The sequence below is a fragment of the Falco cherrug genome, chromosome Z, assembly GCF_023634085.1.
Source record: "Falco cherrug isolate bFalChe1 chromosome Z, bFalChe1.pri, whole genome shotgun sequence".
NCBI lineage: Eukaryota > Metazoa > Chordata > Aves > Falconiformes > Falconidae > Falco > Falco cherrug.
The window spans coordinates 13,675,514-13,692,605 of NC_073720.1; the positions used below are offsets into that span (position 1 = coordinate 13,675,514).

Here is a 17,092-nt window from a genome sequence, read left to right on the forward strand (position 1 = left end):
CGGATAAAGAGACCAAAACAGAAAAAATAGAGCTATTGATGCCTCCTGGCAAACATTAACAAACTCCTGGTCTGTAAATAAATAAGTATTTCTACTTTGTTTAATACTAGCGAAAAGATTTGAGTATCTAAATCTTTCTGTAAGAAGCGTTTAAAAATATTTTGCCTATTGTCCAAACAATGTAGAAGGCTCAAACCCACATTTCCTGTACTTACAGATGTATAAGCAGTTGGCTGAGTGTTTTTGTGAGATATTGTTGCATCCATATGGGTCAAGCCCAAAAAGTTCAAGCATAGTGGTGGAGTAAGACGGCAAAATAACCTGCACAAATGCGAGAGGCAACAGCATTTCAATTTCTTGCACTAAGAAATCATAACTGGATGTACCACAGAATAATGATGTACAGCTCAGTAAGATTTATACTAATACATTTATAAAAGAAATAATATAAATGAAAGTTTCATGGACATTTTCAATTGAATATTTGACACAAAATCTGCAAAATATATGCCATATACTCACATGCCACTGAAAAGGAGACTGTACGCATCTGTCTGATGATGTGAAGCTAAGTAGTAATAGTTAAATACACGAATTCTGAAGACAGTAGAGTAAACACAGATACTTAGGAAAAAGATGGTAAGAAAACAGGCCATCTGGGGGAAAAAAGAAGTTGTTTAAATGTGGAACTCTGCTAAAGGTTTAATGCATTCAGCACAATCTGTGCATGCAACAAGTTGACTGTAGTCTGACTTTTCATTTTGAGATGGCCCAGTAACACCAGCTCTGAGAAGAGTTTCAGGTTTTTTGACTAATTTGAGAATGATATTTGTAACATTCTGCACTTCATGTAAGTTAACACAATCAACTCTAGGAACATTTACTCCTTGTAAGTAAATGAAATTGCTGTAATTGCCTTGATAATTACTATGACTAATTCAACATTTCTTCCCACACAAAATGATAAAAACAAGTGTTTTCAATTCAACCTATTTTGTTAGTATACAGGAATTTTTCAGGTCAGTTCCTTTACTGATAGATTTGTGCACACATATGCTATAGCCACGCCTGTGACTGGATTTTTGGTCAGCAACAAATTCCTGTTTAGGAAAGAGAGGTCACACACATGGCTGATTAGACACAACCTAATTAAACACCCAAACTAACGTTTCACAAATTACTCAACACATGATATTCAGGCCAACCGCATCACACCTTCACCCCATATTGGTAGTGTTCTAAGAAGTGGCAAAATGCAGATTCCCTCCACTGAAACAAAATTTGGTATTACCGATTTTAGAGACCTTCTGAAAGTTGACAGATTATTTAGAGACTTGTTTTTAAATCAATCTGGTCTACTATTGTTGTAATAACAATCTATCTGAAAAGATTTCTGTTGAGTGATTACCTCAAACTTACCTCTATGTATATATAATTATATGTCTTTTCTGCCAGCTGTATGAAAACTGCAAATAGCGATAAAACCGGTTTTGTGCTGAAAAATGTACACTCTGACCATACAACAATTACAGAGAAGGTGGCCAGAACAACTGCAAGCACCCTGTAAAACCATGGTCGTAGAAGACATTCCCAGTACCACTCTGGAAAAAAGACAGACACATCCAGAACGGGTTAATAAAATACCACACAACCGAAAATGGAACTCACTCACAATAACTGTTATGAACTTCCCACATGCACACTCTTAAAATCAAGGCTGGGATATGTGGGATCACACACTCAGTTTCAGGGTTTTTCCAATGCCTAGAGATCTGGCTCAGCCCTAAGGAATCATGCACAACTGAGGAAAACAGAGTAAGATCTGGGAGGCACATTTTGTAAACATTTGGGCGTGTGGGGCGTGTAGAACAGAACTCTTCACTTTTGGCCCAAATACTCTAGGTAATGCACTTCCTGTTTGTTCATCTGTTACTTCCTCAGACACAAAGCTTAGGCTGTATACTATGAATTATAAGTTAAAACATGATTAGAAGACACCTTCTGAAAAGATGAAAAAGCAGCAGCCACATCTTCTAATGTTTGGTAACATGTCATGTACCAAACATGAGAGTCCTTTCCTCTTTGCTTTACTGGAAGAGTAGTGCCACCTCAATAATATCCTGCAAATGTAGAAGGTGGCCAAGATCCAGTAATTTAGTTGCTGTATTTCTTTCTTCTAAGGCTGCGAAGTTTGCTATTGCTATTACAGCATGTAACCACTATTAAACTTCTAAAAAACATAAAGCTTTTGGTCAAGACCATGAATCAGTAACGGAGGACTATTCCATTACATAAATGCATTAAGATGAATGTTTGCTTCCCTCTACTGTAACTGAACTTTTTATATAGAACAATCAGTTCTTCTTACAAAGCAGCACCAGTTACTCCTTTCACAATGTGCATGACAGCACTTACCAACTGTTGGTGTATAGAAATACTGAATAATTTTGTTCTCTGGTTCCTGGGAATGAAAGGTATGAACAAACTGTCGAGTTGCACTGGTTTCATTTTTTGCCACATCTTCTAGGTAAAATGCTTGTTCTAAAAGAATTTGCCACTGGACTTGTGTACGACGATGTCTCTGCACTGAATAGATTACCTACAATAAATTCCAAGAAATTATGGTTACAACATGCTTGTTTCAAGAAACAAGAAAAAAAGCCTTGCAATATCCCTTAAAGATGTCTGCATTACAGAACTGAGAAGATTAATTCTATATACTCACAAAAGCAGGAAGTTAATTCTCTAAAAATATAAATCCTAAGAAGACTACATACTTGACTACTGAGTTTTGCCGGTTTTTTATCACAGCCTATCTATAGCAGTTAACAGCCTACTTTTTCTACAATACCATTTTCTTTTCGTCTTAGTGAATATCAAGCTTTAACTACAATTTCTTTTTCAGAATGCACTATCAATCAATCATTTCAAAGCTTACTCACAGACAGTTAAAACGCTGTCAAGATATAACACAACATCAACACTTCTTATACATCCAGAAATTTAATCTGGACATCACTTGGAATATTAAACTTCTACATTTTCTTTTGCTGAGAAAACCTTCTGTTAAGTAGCAATCCCAAAATCCACTATACTTACCAATTCAGGTAAAGTGCACTGAAAACCTTTGTTTGACTAGCATTTATTCTCACTACATTAGCATAAGTGAGGCGTTCTCTCATTCACTAAAATACCTGCTTGTGAAGTTTGACCAAACTTTTTTCACTTGGATAACTGTTCTGTCTTTCATCAAAATCTTCATAATCATCCATGTTTCTACCCATTCTTTCCTGGTATTCAGTAGGACACTGGAAGGAAAAGGTAAGACTAAATGGAAGCTGAAGGAGTAGCAAGTGGTCTTTGTTAATTCTCTGTGCATGTTTGGGGCACTTCACGCAACTGAAAACTCACTCTAAGCATAGCTTTTGCCATTTCTAAAATATTATGTATGTTAAAATACAGCAGATAATTACATAAATCATAAGAAAGCATTACACAAAGGACTTCCTCTCAAAGCCTGGTCAGGAACCCACAAGATGCCAATCAGAAGTTTTATGTTAAGGGGAAAAGAAAAAAATATACAAGTATTCAGCAGGTGCAGGAAGCACCCCCTCCCAATTGAATAATATGGTTGAAGATAGGTAATTTATTACCTTTTTCAGTATTGTATCAACACATTTTCTCAATGGGTGGTTATACTTGATACTCTCACTTACTTTACGGACCTCCTGTGAGGAAAAAGAATGATTGTTACATTATGTTAAATAGAACAAGAGATTTTACAAAGTCTGATAAGAGTTCCAGCCCTCCCAACGGAAGACATAAGTATCAGAGTTAAAAACAATAGACATTCATAAAACCCACAACTTTACTAGACAAATAATAAAAAATAATTGAAGGACTATTCATAAAGAACATCTACGTGTTTTTTAAAAAAAGCACAAGTCTGTGTGCAAACATTACTCTGTGAATGTATGGAGGCTTGGTTTCTATGCATGAATGCTGAAAACAGAAAAAAAAATTCTTGTTTGTTATAGGCAAAAAGAACTACTTTCATTCTTATCTGGTGTAGTTCCTTTTTTTTTTTTTTTCTTTGAGCAGCTTCAGGAATATCATTTTACACTACTTCAGTTTGTATCTTCCCCACATTTGCATCTGCACATACCTCACTTCTGAGACCATCTGGTATTTAAAAGTAATAAAAAGATGCTACCTAACAGGTAGGTAAGTTGTGTCAGAAGTGGCTTCAGAGTTTGATAGGCTTACTGAGAACTAGACTTTATTTTTCATCCTACTGGCAATCCAGAGTAATCTTTTCACACTGTTTTGTTGTTACAACCAGCACTTTAAAAACAACTATGAGTTCCAGAGAGTGTGGAGGACAGAAATAATTGCAAAGGCTTAAAAATCCTGTCAAATAGGATCACTGGGCATACAGAAGGACTTTATCTGTTTAGTCTGACAAAGCACAAAAATCCTAAGCCTACACAAGAGCATGTCCTTCCTTTTCACTGGTTAAGTTGCACTTCCAGTGCCACTGTTTCATCTTTGATCCTGTTTGTATTAGTCTGTAGCTGCCTTGCTCTCCAGAAACAAGAGCGTGCCAACAGACACTCTTCCTTTCAGAGTGAGGAATTCTGTTACTTTTTGTCATTGGTTCATAGGAGCATCTTCTAAGCAGCTGAAGGTTGTGCAGTACAAGGGAACTCTTGTGAAGTAGTTCACTGATCTCAGGAGAACATTCTTTATGGGTTGTGAATCTCAAGTTCACTGATCTCAGGAGAGAACATTCTTGACGGGTTCTGGAATTTCAGGCAGCTGATGCTAGGGAGCCATGTGCTAATAGCAAGAAGCCTGTCTAAATGAAGTGAAGAAACAGAACAATAGGTAAGGAGCTCACCTTTCTTTGAGCTAACCACCAGGTTCATAGGCAAACGCTGGCCAGCCCCACAGGAAGGCAGGGCTTTACAGCCTGCAGTAATGTATTTTAAGGTTTGATTCTGGGAGCGCGGGTCCCTGCCCTGTTAAGCAGGACTTAGCTCACGGGAAGAGCTCCTCTCAGGCACTGCATTTCTCACCCGGTGGCCTTTTTTCCCATTTAAGCTACCTCTGCGGAGAGCTAGTTTTTAAGACCTTCTGTCTAGAAGTTTTGAACTGTAATTTTGAAGATGCGTGCACGTTATTTCAAAACAACTCTTACCTGTTATCAGTTGCAGTCTGGTGAAAATTAGGCCTTTCATTTTGTATTTCAACATTAAAATAAAAACCATGGTCAGAACCGTGCTCCTGTAGCAGACACTACAGAGCACGAGGCACCTTGGGCCCTAGTGACCTGCAACAGCAGGATTCCACCGCAGCCTCCACCCTCCTGCGTCACATCCAGGAACAGACCAGAAGCTTTAGCAGCTGCAGACACGCACAAGCAAGGTCCGCACGGACGAACTGCACTGGATGAGAAGCTTTGGTGCCAAGGTTATTCTTTCTTCTGTTTTAGCAGTAAGAGGAAAAAGTGCAGCCGAAAATGGACCTGTAATGCAAATCAACTTCTGGCTTCAGGGCTGGTGCTGTCGTGAGGGTTTGGGCTTCTGTGACAATGGGACATTCCTTGACTATAGCCTGTTAGAGAGGAACGGGATCCACCTGTGTAGAAGAAGCAAGGGAATCTGTGGCAGTAGGCTGGCCAGCTTGGTGGGGCTGGCTTTAACCTGAAGGACTGGTGGGCATGGGTCCAAAGTGGCAGTGCTCACGCCGTCACACCCAGCTGGGGAATAAGCCAGGCCAACCAGAGCAGCAATGTATGTTCCTTAGCAGCCTCCCAAGAGCAGAACCAGGCGGCCAACGGCTTCAACTGCCAGTCTCTTTTCAGTAGTGCCCAGTGACACAGGACACGGGCAACGGGCACAAATGGCAACACAGGAGGTTCCGTCTGAATCTGCGGAGAATATTCTCTACTTGGAGGGTGACAAGAGCCCTGGAACAGGCTGCCCAGAGAGGCTGTCGAGTCTCCCTCTCCGGAGTCATTCAAAACATGCCTGCGTGTGATTCTGTGCAACCTACTGTAGGTGAGGCCGCTGTAGCAGTTTGCTTTGATAAGGCAAAGCAGCTTGTGTCTTGGAAAATGAGTTTAGCTGTAGGTCTCAATTCCCTTTCTATTTTATCATATTCAGTACTTTTTTATAATCTTTTTGGAACTTTGCTCATCGTAGTAACTAAGTGCAGCATCTTGCACAAAAGCTTTACACCTTCTGTTCTGAGAGCAGCAATATATGTTCTTTAGGCGGATCCTTTTGCACCCCTCCCGGGACACCTGCATGCTAAATTACCTCTTGGAAACATCAGTACACCAACACATGTAGAATGGGGAATAAACTGGAAGAACTAGAGTTCTGTGTGCGGTCACAGGGTCATGATCTCATTGCAGTTACAGAGGCATGGCGGAATAGCTCAGATCAAGTAAAATTTCTTCACTGAAAAGGTCGTCACCATTGGAACAGGCTGCCCAGGGAGGTGGTAGAATCACCACCCCTGAAAGTGTTTAAAAAACATGTATCTTTGGTGGTTAGGGACATGGTTCAGTGGTGGACTTGACAGTCCTGGGTTAAGGGTTGGACTTGATCTTAAAGGTCTTTTCCAACCTAAATGGTTCTATGTTTCTATGACTGATACACTATCATAGATGCCTGTGCACTTTTTAGGAAAGACAGGCTAGCAAGGAGAGGTGGTGGTGTTGTCTTTATGTGAGGGAGCAACTGGAACGTGTCAAGCTCTCCCTAGGGGTAGATGCAGAACAACTTGAGAGGTTACATTAAGGAGCAGGCCAACACAGGTGATGCTGTTCTGTGTGTTTGCTACAGGCCACCCGATCAGGAAGAGGAAGTCGGTGAGGCCTTCTACAGACAACTGGAGCCTCATGGTCACAGGCCCTGGTTCTCATGGGGGACTTCAGCTCCCTGGTATCCACTGGAAAGACAACGCAGCTAGGCTTATGTGGTCCAGGAAGTTCCTCCAGAGCACTGATTATAACTTTTTGACACAGGTGGTGGAGAAGCCAATGAGGCGAGGTGTGCTTCTGCACCTTGTGCTAACACACACAGAAGGACTGGTTGGGGATGTGAAGGCTGGGGTCAGCCTCAGCTGCAGTGATGGTGGAGTTCAGTATCCTGAATGGAAGAAGGATGTTGTCTACCTTGACCCCGGCAAAGCTTCTGACACTGCCTCCTCCCATAATATCTTCATATAAGCTCCAGAAGTGTGGGTTAGATGAGCAGACAACCTGCTCTAGGTGAAACTGCTTTAGCAGGGGGTTGGACTGTGTCCTGTCACTGGACATCAGGGAGAAGAGATCAGCACCTGATTCTCCAGGCATCTGGAAAATGCTCTGAATAATTTCCTTTAAAATTTGGTCAGCCCCGATATGGTCGGGCAGTCGGACTAGATCATTGTAGTTCTCTTCCAGCTGAAACATTCTATTCTATTCCAGTGAACGAAGTTTTTGTTGCTCATTTTCCAATAAGTTCTGCAGTTATGTCCCACTTAGATGTTTCTAGCAATTTCTTCAAAATGGTATTACTGAAGAATGAAAGTTCTACTATTATGTTGACATATCACAGAAGTCCCACCCTACCCTACAACTCTTCAGAAGAAGTATTATTTCCAAGCCATGGTATCAGAGCAGTAGAATACTGAATAGCTATTCAACACGTTGCATTTCATTCTGTTCTTGAACTACAGTAGAGCCTACTGCTTACTTACAAATAGCAATAAACAGTCTCAAAATAAACTCTTAGAAAAAACCAATGATCTATATATTCTGTTCTCAAAAGGCATACAGCATGGTCCCACAAAACCAACTTGGAAACTCTTGTCAAGATTCCAGAAATATACTGGCAGCAGAGCATAAAAACAAGCATACACAAGTTGCATGAACACCAGTAAAACATATGTACAATGTATTTTCAAGTTCACTCTGGAATGTTATTCATTAATGACCAATATTACTATAAAAGGGTCAATAAAATAATAAAATCAAAAAATTATGGCTATCAAATTAACAAGTTCTTCACATCAGGGACTATATCTCTTTTAATTTTTACACAGGATCAAGTATCATCAAGGAGCACACTATAGTGATTTTCTTGATTTACTGGTATTTCACGTAAGTTCTTTATGTTTTCTTGCCACAAGTGCCCAATACCAGAAAATTCCGAGATGATTAACAGAAGCCTTCACTTATTTCACAGTGGAAGGTAGTTACTTACCTCCATAATGTCCTCTAAATTCTCTTCTGCGTCTGCTTTTTCAGTCATCAGTTTGGCAGCTTTGAAATAGGTCTTCATGAGTAGATAACCCCTCTTGGCGCCATTCCAGTGAGAACGGGGTATTTCCACCAAACCATAACCCAAAAGCAATACAAGAAGAAAGAGACCCCATGTGTTTGCAGCAGCTATCCCAATGGTCTGAAGTTGGTTCCTAAGGGGAGGGGGGAGGGGGGGGGGGGGAGGGAGGAAAACAAAAAAAAAGAAAAAACAAACAGCATACTCCTACCCCACCTGCAAGAAAGTGACCTTAAAGTATCTATGCTCAATATGGCTTTCAAGTTCACAGCAACAGACTTAGTATAATCTGTAATTCTCACCTAGGGCCAGTCTGTTACTTGCCCATACCTAAAGCTGCCATGATTTTTCTTTATCTGTTTTTGCCCCTTCTGGAAGGAAGGCAAAAAAAAAAAAAAAAAAAGTTTGTTCTCGAAGGAGTATGTTCCTTTAGGAAACAACATGCACTTAGCAAGCTTACCGGAAGCGTGGTCATAACACCATAATGACAGTCACTGTAAGAAACAGCCTGAGAACCCAGGATTTATATTCAGAAGTGGAAGTCAAAATCAACTAGGCATTACATGAGTGCGGAAGACCATCAGCAATGTTATAAATACCAATTATTTTAACCCACCTTATTGCCTTTGAATAGAACCTACAGTAGACAGAAGCACTACACCATAAATGCTCACAGAGACATTCTGGAAAATGTTGTTCTGAAAACACTGAGAAAGTTTCTGCATGAATTGCAAATGCATTTGTAGGGAATAAAAAAAAACCCCACTGCAAATATAAGAAGATTCCTCTGCCATACATATACAAATTTGTCTACTAGTTTTCTGATTTTTATTGCGTAGTCAAAAAATACCTTTCCATAAAAGTCAGCAAAACTTTCCAAATATCTAGTAAAAAACAGACCAACTAAAATTGTTTTTTTAAAAAAGACCCATTTCATCTGCAAAAAAGACACGTGACAATTTCTTAAGAACTCATGTAAGTGCTTCCAATATTATTCTTACCATTGTAAATTGAAGTTTGGGTTTACAGCCACATATATCAAAAATGCTCCAAAAATCAGCAAGTAAGTGCCATAATAGATTGCATTCTCAATCAACGCAGTTTTAATCTTTCCAGTAATGGAGAATCCTCCTGATCTAGCATATGACTGCATGAAAGGTAAGAGAATCCTAGGAGGAAAGCAAAGAAAACCAAACCACATCAGCCAACAAACAAAGTAAGAGAGATTGAGACAAGAGTGTTTAAGCTAAAGACTCCTAAGCTTCTAATAAATTAGCTAGTTATATGTTTTTATTCTAGATGTGCTGGTCTGATGCCAAACCTTAAACACGCTGCAGATAAAAACATTACAGTTAGCTTTACTATGAAAAATCTGTGTTAACTGGGAAGTCACTACCAACCCTGATTCCTGACTGAGTTACAAAAATAATTATTTGATGATAGGTTGATCAGAAGCCACACATCAATCTAACCCAAAAGCACAGACCATCTGTTTGCTGTAGCTGTATCTATAGCTTTATATAGTATACCAAATAAAATCAAATAATTTACAATATTGCTCAAAAATCACCCAACTTATTCATGTAATTATTTTGGTGCTCAGTTGCCTAAACCCCATTTTTTCAGGCAATCTATCGTAAACTGCTCAGTTTCAACTATAAAAATGAACCAAGAGTAAATGGCTACCACCTAAAAAGGAGAAAAAAAAAAGTATAGTCAATTTAGTACAGTAATTATTAGAGAAATTTTACTGCTAGCAAATAATATATGATTAGGTAGCTCTGTGACATAGTGATATATATTCTTAAAGAGTATGCTGTGAGTGTTGAGATGTTGCACTTAGATAGTCTGTCATATTCTTTTGCCTTACTTACCATGTTAAAAACTGTGACGTCCAATATACAACACGCCAGAAAATTGGCATAATTCCATTAGGAATATAGCTCCATGGTTTCAAACATTTTTGCTTGCTGTAACAGTGTAAAGAAGCTTACTGTTAATTGTAGGGCCAAGATAAAACACATTTTCTATAAATTCCCTTATCTAGAAAGTTATTTGAAAATAGAAGTAATACACTACTGTTTGAGTACAGAGTCAACCATCAGTCATCTCAGAAGAAAATAAAATTAATCACCACTTAAAAATATTTATTGTTCTCCTCACTGCAAATAACATAACTAGACAGGACAGCTTTCTTGGAGAAAACCATAGTAGCTCAAAGTCTACAGAGAAATAAGCAATTAAACAATTGAACGTTACATTTTTTTCTTTTTAGGCAGGAAGTACTTCATGCAAAGAAAAAACATTTCTGTAGACAGAAGACTACTCAACTTTAGTTAGTACAGCAGGGTTTTAAAAAATATCTAGGGACTCCATCATCTAGCTCTACTACTTAAGAGGACTTAGCAGTGAAAAATATGCGTTAACTGTTTCTTCTGTCACCCAGCCAGATATAGTCAGGCTTACATATACTTTGACTTGTTGAACCAATACTTTTCTGACAGGTAGTTTGCTTCAGAAGACCAGAAAAGCCATGAGAGCCTTTTCAGTAAAGGAAGAGCAAAAGACAAAGTGCCCATCCACATTAAGGCACTTCCTGGTTTTTTTCATTATACCTGTCTGGATAATGAAGTGGTGGTGAATCAAGGGGCAATATAATCAATTTAATGGGATTATCTATTGAGAAAAAATCAGCATTTTCCAGGGTGAAACCAGTTAAGCCTAAACTGTGAATTTTTATGTAAACAGCCTAAATTTCTTCAAAGTTATCATATTACCATAGAATGACAGGTAGCGTGACTAAAGGATTCAAATAAAGTTTTAAGATCTGAGTGGCACCAACACCACATCTGCTCAAATCTTACTTAACTGATACTTCTATTTTATATATTCAAGTCATATACTACAGTATAACATCCATCAGCATGTTCTGAAACTGTACAGCAATTAAAAGGCTACTGAATAGTTTTCAAATTTTGTGTTTACCTATCTACATTTAATTAATGTGCACTGGGTGGTCTTAAATAAAGGGTACAACGTTGTGTCATGAAGTCTGGCATTTTACTGTTCTTCCATGGATATACAATATCCAGATAGTCTCTGCTTCAGGGCAACAAAACCGGCAGTACTTTGCATGGATGTTATCAACTGACATCTTAAAATGCTCTAATCACCCTACAGATAACTACACTGCACACATCTACAAGATGTGGAAATAGCCAGTGGAGGCTAAAGTATAAGCAGCCATGGAAAGAGGCCACAATTAGCCTACACTGACCATGCTACAGGGAGTATTTTCTTCCTGCAAGAAGACTAAGCTGGCTATCATTACTCTGATAGACTACGGTAAATTTCAGATAACTTCAATTACTATATATATGCAATTATAATAAGTAGATAGATATGCTGCTTACATGTAAGATAAGCCTACTCATTTCATTCAAAAGCTATAAAATTAGGTTTTCAGACCTACAGCCTTTAAGATTGTGGAGGAAAGATAAACATTTACCAAGACCTCTTTGCATAGATAAACAGCATTGCTTGAAAAGCTTAGTTCTATTACTTTAACAATAAAAGAGAAGAAATCTAGCATGAAATATAAAAAAAATTAAAAAAATTAAAAAAGGAATATTTAGGTAATCTGTTAGAACCGCTGTATAATTACTATCAATAGATTCAGATGCACTTTTCTTCACCTCTTCCTTCACCTTCCTGTATACACAACCTTCAAGTGTTGTATCACACAGAAAACACTTGTTTATTAGCCTTAAAAACACAGTACACTCCTAGCATTTTAAAAAAAGAAAATCATAAAATACCTCTTTAAAAACAATCTAATGAAGAAAACGTATAGCTCATACCTTGGAGCAAGAGTAACATAAGAGCCATTAGTTTCTGCAGGGCTGGAGTTAACAGCAAGTTTGCACCGATTATAAATAGTCTAAAAGACAATTAATTTTGTATCAGTGACTAAAAAATGTATAGCATTTATTTAAAAATAAGTCATTCCCCATTTTTAAAGACATTTCCTGTACTCTAGGTTTACATTTGAGAGCATTTATCCTACTCACCCCTCAAAACAACAGGCAATCTATAGTACAAGTAAAAAACAAAGTGTTTTTATGTTTCCTAAATAAATTTTTAAAACTGTTAAGTTTTAAAACATTTGAAATAGACTTGTTATCTGATCTGATCAACAAAATCAAAATTAATTGTAAACACTGACACCATCATGCAAAAAGTTAACAAGTGTTTAGTTTTGTAAGATACTGCCTGGAAAATGTATTTGCTGTTTAAAATACTGTCTTTTTGAAATTACGATTTTAAAAAAATACCATACACAGTTTATGCAACTAAACAGAAAATCTCACAAGTTTCTTACCGTACTGACGTCCAGAGGCAGTATAAATACAATAAGAAAGCAAAGATACCAAGCCAGTAACGTTGCTATGATCACCAGCCTATGCTGTTTCTTGAAGTCTCCATACCGATGCAGTAGGAATAAGGCTAGAAAAAAGACAAATACTATCTCAAGGCCCAACGCTGCACCACTCATTATTGAATGTTCACTCCAGCTACACAGCGCAGCTCACGTAGGAAAGCAGATCGTAACTGTAAGACAAAAAGACATTGATTACATTAAAATTTCTGGAAGATAATTACACAGAAAAGAGTAGTTTAACAGACATTTTCAATATACTAATAGACTTATTTCACATGACAAGAACTCTGATCAGATGAAGAACAAGACTTCTAGCAAGGTGCTTTAAAGTCCTCTGCAGACATATCTATAATTCTCTTTTTTTTTATTTCTAGCAGCATAGTAGAACAACTCCTCTTCATCTTCTTGATACACAATATAGATCCAGAAGTCAAATCTCTGTGCTTGAATAAGACTATAAGCCTAACTTTTAAGTCCAGTATCAATTTCAAAACAAAACCTATTTTGCTCTTTTTTTTTTCTTTTAGAAGAAATCAACTAATTTGGAAAAAGGGTTAAGTGTTTAAAGTACATGTTTCTAGAAAGCTAATGAACAACATTTTTTAATGGACCATTCCTCAATATGCATTTAAACACTATACTAATTTAACAGAGAACAAAAATACAGAGAAATCATAGAACAGTTTGGGTTGGAAGGGACCCTAAAGATCATCTAGTTTCAACCCCCTGCCGCAGGCAGGGACACCTTCCACCAGACCAGGTTGCTCAAAGTCCCATCCAGCCTAGTCCTGAACACTTCCAGGGAAGGGGCATCCACAACTTTGGGGCTGCCCTGACATAGGTGCAGAACCTTGCACTTGGCCTTGTTGAACCTCATGAGGTTCACTCAGGCCCACCTCTCAAGCATGTCAAGGTCCCTCTGCATGGCATCCCTTCCCTCCAGTGTCAACTGCACCACACAGTTGGTGTCATCAGCAAACTTACTGACCCACTGCCACTGTTAATGTCACCAACAAAGACACTGAACAGCACTGGTCCCAGTACAGACTTCTGGGGAATTCCGCTCATCACTGATTTCCACTTGGACACTGAGCCATTAACCACAACTCTGAGTGTAACCATCCAGCCAATTCTTTACCCACCAAGTGCTCCACCCATCAAATCCATGTCTCTCCAGGTCAGAGGCAAGGTAGTCACATGGGGCAGTGTCAAAAGCTTTGCACAATTCCAGGATGCCACCTGACAATGCTGTTGTCACAGAAGTTCACCAAATTCCAAATGACCTGCCCTTAGTGAAGGCATGTTGGCTGTCACCAATCACCTTCTTATCTTCCATGTGTCTTAACAAATTTTGCTGGAGGATCTGCTTCATGATCCTGCCAGGCACCAAGGTGAGACTGACTAGCTTGTAGCTTCCCAGGTCTTCCTTATTTCCCTTTTTAAATATGGTAGATATGTTTCCCCTTTTCCAGTCCATGAGAACTTCACCAGACTGCTACTTCCTCTCAAATACAGATAGTGGCTTAGCCACTTCATCTGCCAGTTCCCTCAAGACCATCAAGATGCATCAGATGCATCTCAACAGGTCCCATGGACATGTGCACCTTCACATTCCTTAGATGGTCTCGAACCTGATCTTCTCCTATAGCTGGCAGCTCTTCATCCTCCCAGTCCCTGCCTTTGCCTTCTGCAACATGGGCAGTGTGGCTGGAGCACTTGCCAGTGAAGACTGAGGCAAAGAAGTCATGAAGTACCTCAGCCTTCTCCACGTCCCAGGTAACTGGGTATCCCGTTTCCTTCTGGAGATGACCCACATTTTCCCTAGTCTTCCTTTCATCACTGATGTACCTATAGAAGTTTTTCTCGTTGCCCTTGATGTCCCTGGCCAGATCTCATTCTATCAGTGCTTCAGCTTTCCTAACCTGATCCCTGGCTGTGCGGACAGTTTCTCTGTATACTTCCCAGGCTACCTGTAGGCTTCCTTTTTGTGTTTTATTTAGTCCATGTGTTATCGATTTGTTAATAAGTTAAAATTGATTGACTTTGATTGATTATTTGATTTTATAGAATTATTTTATAGAATAGAAATACAGAAGGATAAAAATATATTTTGAGGAAACTTATGATTATTTAGTAAAAGCTGTTATGAGACCCTCTGTACATCCTGTACCAAGGCCAGAAGAATGGGCCGGAATCATTGTTGAAACTTAAGTAATAATTTAGCGTTTGAAAGGTTTCTTTGTATCTGACCAGTCTTCTGTATATAGAAAGTGTATTGAGATGTCAGAATATGAGATTAACGGAAATTGGGAAGAGTCGACTGGATCAGCTTGTAGTTGCCTGCCAAGAAACCGTGAACTTTAGTAAAAGGTAATTCCGGCAGGGGGAGATCGCGACCACCGACTCATATACCACCTACCCAAATCGTACCCCAGACCCATTTCTGGACCTTTCTAAGCTCTATTGCGCAGAATCGGATATGGGAGGAGAATATGTTAATGATTTATGGGAAATATTATGATTATGTATGAACATTTAATGAATATGTATGAATAAGTTTTATATATGGTGTCTGATTTTGAGACCTGGTGTGCATTGATCGTGAGAGGACTCGCTCACGCACCCGGCCGTTAATAAAGAAGTGTCTGCTTATCTACATCACATTGGTGTCGATAAGTTCTTCATTCCGAGATTTCGGTAACAGTTTTGGCGACCCAGATGGGACCTCGCTGAAGGAGACCGGAGGAGTCGGGGACCTGATCGGTTCCAGCCGGCACCGAGGATTTCTCGGGGATACCCATCGATCCCCGATCCGTAAGGCTCTTCACAACATTCCCTGGATTTTTCGTAAGACACTTCTTTTTTTTAATTGTAGTAAGTGGGTTGGAGTCCCGCTAAAGTAAGTAAGTAAGTGCACTAGAGGAAGTGGGTAGAAGTCCCACTATAATAAGTGTATGGTAAGGAGTGGGTTGGAGATCCACCAGTGAGTTTGAGTCTCACTGAGTAAGTCTGCCTGTCAGACGCGGTGAAAGCTGCGCAGGGTTGGACTAAAAGGACCCTTGTGGAAGTGGAAGCCTAGGCATCTGCCCGTAAGACATAAGCGAAAGCTACTGCAGGGTTGGACAAAAGTGGAAACAAGAGAAACTATATGCTATAGTGTTCTCTAAGGTAGTGCCTCTAACAAGAAGTTAGAAGAAGTTTTTGTTTTTGTTGTTTTGTGTTTGTGCATTAAGAAGAAAATTAAGAGGTACAATATTGTGTTATATGTTTGTTTAAAGTAACTGTGGGAAAGTGTGAGTGTGGCTGTAAGGGTGAGACATGCAATTGAGCACGAAAGTGAGTGTGGAGTGTGGATCCGTGGATCGGAGTGACAGAGTTGAATAATTGTGTATTGTACTGTGAGTAATTACACCACGGCAACTAAGTTAACTCGGTTGTTTAAAAGTAAAAGCATGGGTAATCTTGCTGTAAATGACAAAATCCCAAAAAATTCTTTGTTGGGATGTTTATTGGCACATTGGGGAAATTTACAGGATGATCTGCAAAAGAGCCAGATGATTGAGTATTGTAATAATTTGAGTATTGTAATAATTGGTGGCCTTTGTATATATTGGATGATCAGGAAAAGTGGTCCACGAATGGGACGCTGAATTATAACACCATTCTGCAGTTAATGCTGTATTGTAAAAGAGAAGGGAAATGGAATAAAATGCCAGATGTGGATTTGGTTTTTTACTTAAGACAAAGAAAGGATTGGCAGGATGAATGTAAGCTAACTATTAGAGATAATTTGGTAATGGCTATAACTTCTGATAATAAGAAAGTGGAAAAAAATGTTGTTCAAATTGTGAGATTGGGAGTGGATACAGGAGCGACATTTTTTTATTAAATACCTGTAAAGGAAAAATTGGAACAAACCCAGGCCATTCCTGCAACCCCTGGATTTGAAATTTGGAAATAAGATAATTACACATGAATTTTTGTATGTACCAGAATGTCCAATACCCTTCTTAGGAAGAGATTTGTTATCCAAATTAAATGCACAGATTGTTTTTGACGGAGAACTTTTCTTGAAAATACCCGAGTCAAAAACGGGAGAAATCCTGATGATACAAGAAAAGGTAAAGGAACAAGAAATTCCACCGGAGGTGGATTTGGCAGTGATCCCTACTGTATGGGAAACAAATATTCCTGGTAAATCGAAACTAGCAGAACCTGTTAAAATAGATATGAAGGAAGGCGCAGGAACAGTGAGAATTAAACAATATCCAATCAAACCGGAAGTGAGACAGGAATTGAAGAAATTGATGGATAAATT

At 38.9% G+C, this 17,092-nt stretch overlaps 1 protein-coding gene across 2 annotated transcripts in view; it reads right to left on the reverse strand.

Moving 5' to 3' along the window:
• LMBRD2 (LMBR1 domain containing 2) overlaps window positions 1-17,092 on the reverse strand; it is a 45,661-nt gene that overhangs the window by 14,612 nt on the left and 13,957 nt on the right. For both annotated transcript variants that reach the window (XM_055699696.1, XM_055699695.1), the window contains 11 exons: window positions 12,715-12,944; window positions 12,194-12,273; window positions 10,208-10,303; window positions 9,335-9,502; window positions 8,259-8,469; window positions 3,654-3,728; window positions 3,195-3,308; window positions 2,416-2,599; window positions 1,420-1,601; window positions 523-656; window positions 216-321 (listed from right to left, as the gene is read on the reverse strand). In XM_055699696.1, coding sequence (XP_055555671.1) covers window positions 216-321; window positions 523-656; window positions 1,420-1,601; window positions 2,416-2,599; window positions 3,195-3,308; window positions 3,654-3,728; window positions 8,259-8,469; window positions 9,335-9,502; window positions 10,208-10,303; window positions 12,194-12,273; window positions 12,715-12,888 — 1,524 coding nt within the window. In that variant the 5' untranslated portion in view covers window positions 12,889-12,944. The remainder of the gene's footprint in view (window positions 1-215; window positions 322-522; window positions 657-1,419; window positions 1,602-2,415; window positions 2,600-3,194; window positions 3,309-3,653; window positions 3,729-8,258; window positions 8,470-9,334; window positions 9,503-10,207; window positions 10,304-12,193; window positions 12,274-12,714; window positions 12,945-17,092) is intronic.